The 2,958-nt window shown below is 41.8% G+C and overlaps 1 protein-coding gene across 1 annotated transcript in view; it reads right to left on the bottom strand.

Moving 5' to 3' along the window:
• The window catches only part of LOC109964979 (collagen alpha-1(XII) chain-like), a 51,273-nt gene that overhangs the window by 23,756 nt on the left and 24,559 nt on the right, over positions 1–2,958 (bottom strand). Inside the window, exons 27-31 of the mRNA XM_020608637.1 lie at positions 2,793–2,929; positions 2,401–2,530; positions 2,163–2,302; positions 1,773–1,905; positions 619–758 (exon numbers count right to left, since the gene is read on the bottom strand). Coding sequence (XP_020464293.1) covers positions 619–758; positions 1,773–1,905; positions 2,163–2,302; positions 2,401–2,530; positions 2,793–2,929 — 680 coding nt within the window. The remainder of the gene's footprint in view (positions 1–618; positions 759–1,772; positions 1,906–2,162; positions 2,303–2,400; positions 2,531–2,792; positions 2,930–2,958) is intronic.

Raw genomic sequence — 2,958 nt, 5'->3', positions numbered from 1 at the left:
TAAAGTGAGACAGTGTGCTGCCGTATTCAAAAAACTGATTATGAGATCTGACCTAGAATAAACTATAAATAATGCAATACCAGTGGCAGATGTTAAGCTACACTTGTACTGCTCGAAGGCAAAGTTGCTTTGGAGGGAAAAACAAATTTGCTGGCTGGGTTACCACAGTTTGTCTTGCGAAGTAATATTTGACAGAAATCCAGTGAAGAAGACATTTTAAAACCTAATACTGCTCATAATCACTAACAAATGGAATGCAGATAGGCAAACGCACAGTGTGACCATTTATCAAATTAGCATTGTTGAGAATCATTCCAAGAAAAATGAAAGCATTTTTTTACTAATATTGTTGTACACTCTTCCTGTTCCTGCATTTGCATGTAGTGTTTCCCAGCCCAAAAAACCAGTGGAGTTATTTCACCTACGACAGCAGCTCTCCTTTTGAAAAATGTTTATTAAAATTTCAATATGATTTGGATGCTTAGAGACTGTCAACATGAGAAACAAAAGTGCCCTGTAAATTTATACTACACTGATTTTAAATATATGAGAATATTTTAATATTATGGACACGCTTTATATTGTGTATATGGTGTGTTGGTCCGTTGTATTACTTACAGTCTGGCTCCTGCCTCCAGATGTGGGGACATAAGTGACCCTGTAGCTCTGGACACGACCTGGAGCTGGATTCCACCTGGCATTCAGAGTGGTGGTAGTTTCGTTGTACACAACCAAATTGGTGGGAGGTGCATGTGGTACTAGAAAATACATGCAGACGCACACATATCCCAATTACCACTATGTCAATATGTCTGTCTGTTACAGTATACGGTAGTGTATGCAGTAAGATCACGTTTCCCATGGATTTCCTTAAAACTTTCTTTTAAAGACAGTGTCCTTGATACTTTGGTCATCTTATGTTCAGATGTCTATTCTTAGTCTCGAATGAGTCATTTGTCCTCAAAATGTCAGTTAATTTATGTATAGATAATGCACTTTCTTAATTTTATGGTAGCACAAAGAATGTCTGATGATTTGTATCAAGGACTGCAGCTTTAAAGAAGAAAGACAATCCTCTTGTGGGATTGGTCTTTACTGAAGCAGGGATGGACTCTGCTGAACAGCAATGGATTGATGAAAAGATGACAATGGATGGACTGAAAAATGCATGGATGACTGTGATGAATAGATGGATGGATGAATACATGGTGGATGATGGAATGTGCTTTCAAAAACAAGGACCGAAATCCCTGTTTTCAAGGACATGCATAGCTGAAGTCCATCTTCAGCCATTTATTTTGACAGGTAAGAATATACTCATAAACAGGCTTAGAATGATTGGCATATACAACGAGACAAGGACAGACAAACACATAACACCAGATGTGTCAGCTGCAGCACCACTGGAGCAGTGGATGGGTTAAGGGCCTTGTTGGATGATGAAATGATTGTTGTCCAAAGAACAACAGCGCTGATGACTGGTTGAAATAATAAAACATGCTTTCATCACTTAAAAAATAAAGCATCCTCTTGCTTTGCCACAAAAATACTTACCTGGGGTACCACCATGTCTGGACACTACAGAGGCAGAAATAGAAAGGTATAATGGGCATACCCATCACATATTATTTTACAAATTTCCAAAACCAAAAGGCTGGTTCTCGCCTTTGGTTACAATCTAACAAAGTGTCTGTCAAGCAACCTAAGGAAACATTGTTAACAGATGTTATTGCTAAACTGCCATCACGGAGCCACTGGGGTGTGCATCTTACATGTCCTCTCAGTGCCCATCAGGTCCTCGCTCTCTGATTCATCTGGGTAGATCGCAGTGATAGACACATCATAGGGCGTGTCTGGCTCCAAGTCCTCCAGGAACTGGGTTGTCTCATCATTGTTCAGAATGGCCTGATGAAGAAAACAGCATGTGGGAAGGTGTCTGACTAACATTTTAGCCAAAAACAACCAAAGACAGGGAGCACAAGGTCCATATTAAAGTGATTATAATTAGATTTACATTCAAGTCTGTTTTTTAGATGTACTGACTGCTTTCACTGGAGGTGTTTTCCAAAGCACTGCCAAAGAGCTTTCTGTGGGCCTCGTCAAGGAATACCTACATGATTTATTAGAAGTGTAAACATCTCAAACAGCTGCTTTTCTCTTACATATTTGAAGTTGGGCTCTCCGTGCTTAGCCCAGCCAAAGCGATACAAAGCAACATCGGGGGCTCCGTGCTCCCAAGTGGCTCTGAAGCTGTTCTCGGTAATTTCAGAGAATCTGAGGTTCTTTGGGGCAGGAACCACATCTACAGAGTAGAGGGAGAGAAGGTAGTTGGGATACCTGTCTCAGTGAGAAGCAGACAAACAGTGCCAGTGCTATCAAAATAATGATTTTCATTCTTACCAGTGGTTGCTACTCCCAGCATTGGTTGTGCGGGTCCAGCGTCATAGACCGGAGTAACAGCCAGGGCATACTCAGTCTGAGAGATCAGGTTGTCCAGCTGCCTGGTGGTCACACTTCCTCCCACTTCCAGCTGCAGAACAATCAAACATGGAATAAATAATGCAAATATTTGAGCATAAGAAGAACTTCTCCTGCAGCCAAGTTTTGCCAAGTCTTATAAAACCTTAATTCTATTCTCAGTGTGTTTCCAGTAACACTAGCAACATGCACCTAATAAGAGTAGTTGGTCGCTGTGGCTCGAGAGCTCCCACAATGGGACATGCTACTGTAATGTATTTGTCCATTCTCCACTACCAAAACCACCCCTTTAACAGCAGGGGATCTAAGCTTACCTCTTTAGCTTCTCCGTTTTCAGGCTTATAGGTGATCAGGTACTTGCGAACAGGACCCGGAGCAGCATCCCAGATAAGCCTCATGGTGCTGTGGGTGATATCACGAACCCTCAGTTCGCCTACAGGTGGCAGGGGCACTGAACAGGGGACAGAAGGTAAGCAGGAA

Source organism: Monopterus albus, unplaced genomic scaffold (genome assembly GCF_001952655.1).
Source record: "Monopterus albus unplaced genomic scaffold, M_albus_1.0 scaffold94.1, whole genome shotgun sequence".
In the NCBI taxonomy this organism is placed as follows: Eukaryota; Metazoa; Chordata; class Actinopteri; order Synbranchiformes; family Synbranchidae; genus Monopterus; species Monopterus albus.
The sequence above is the reverse complement of the archived record's forward strand: the minus strand, read 5'-3'. Positions and strand labels throughout refer to the sequence as shown.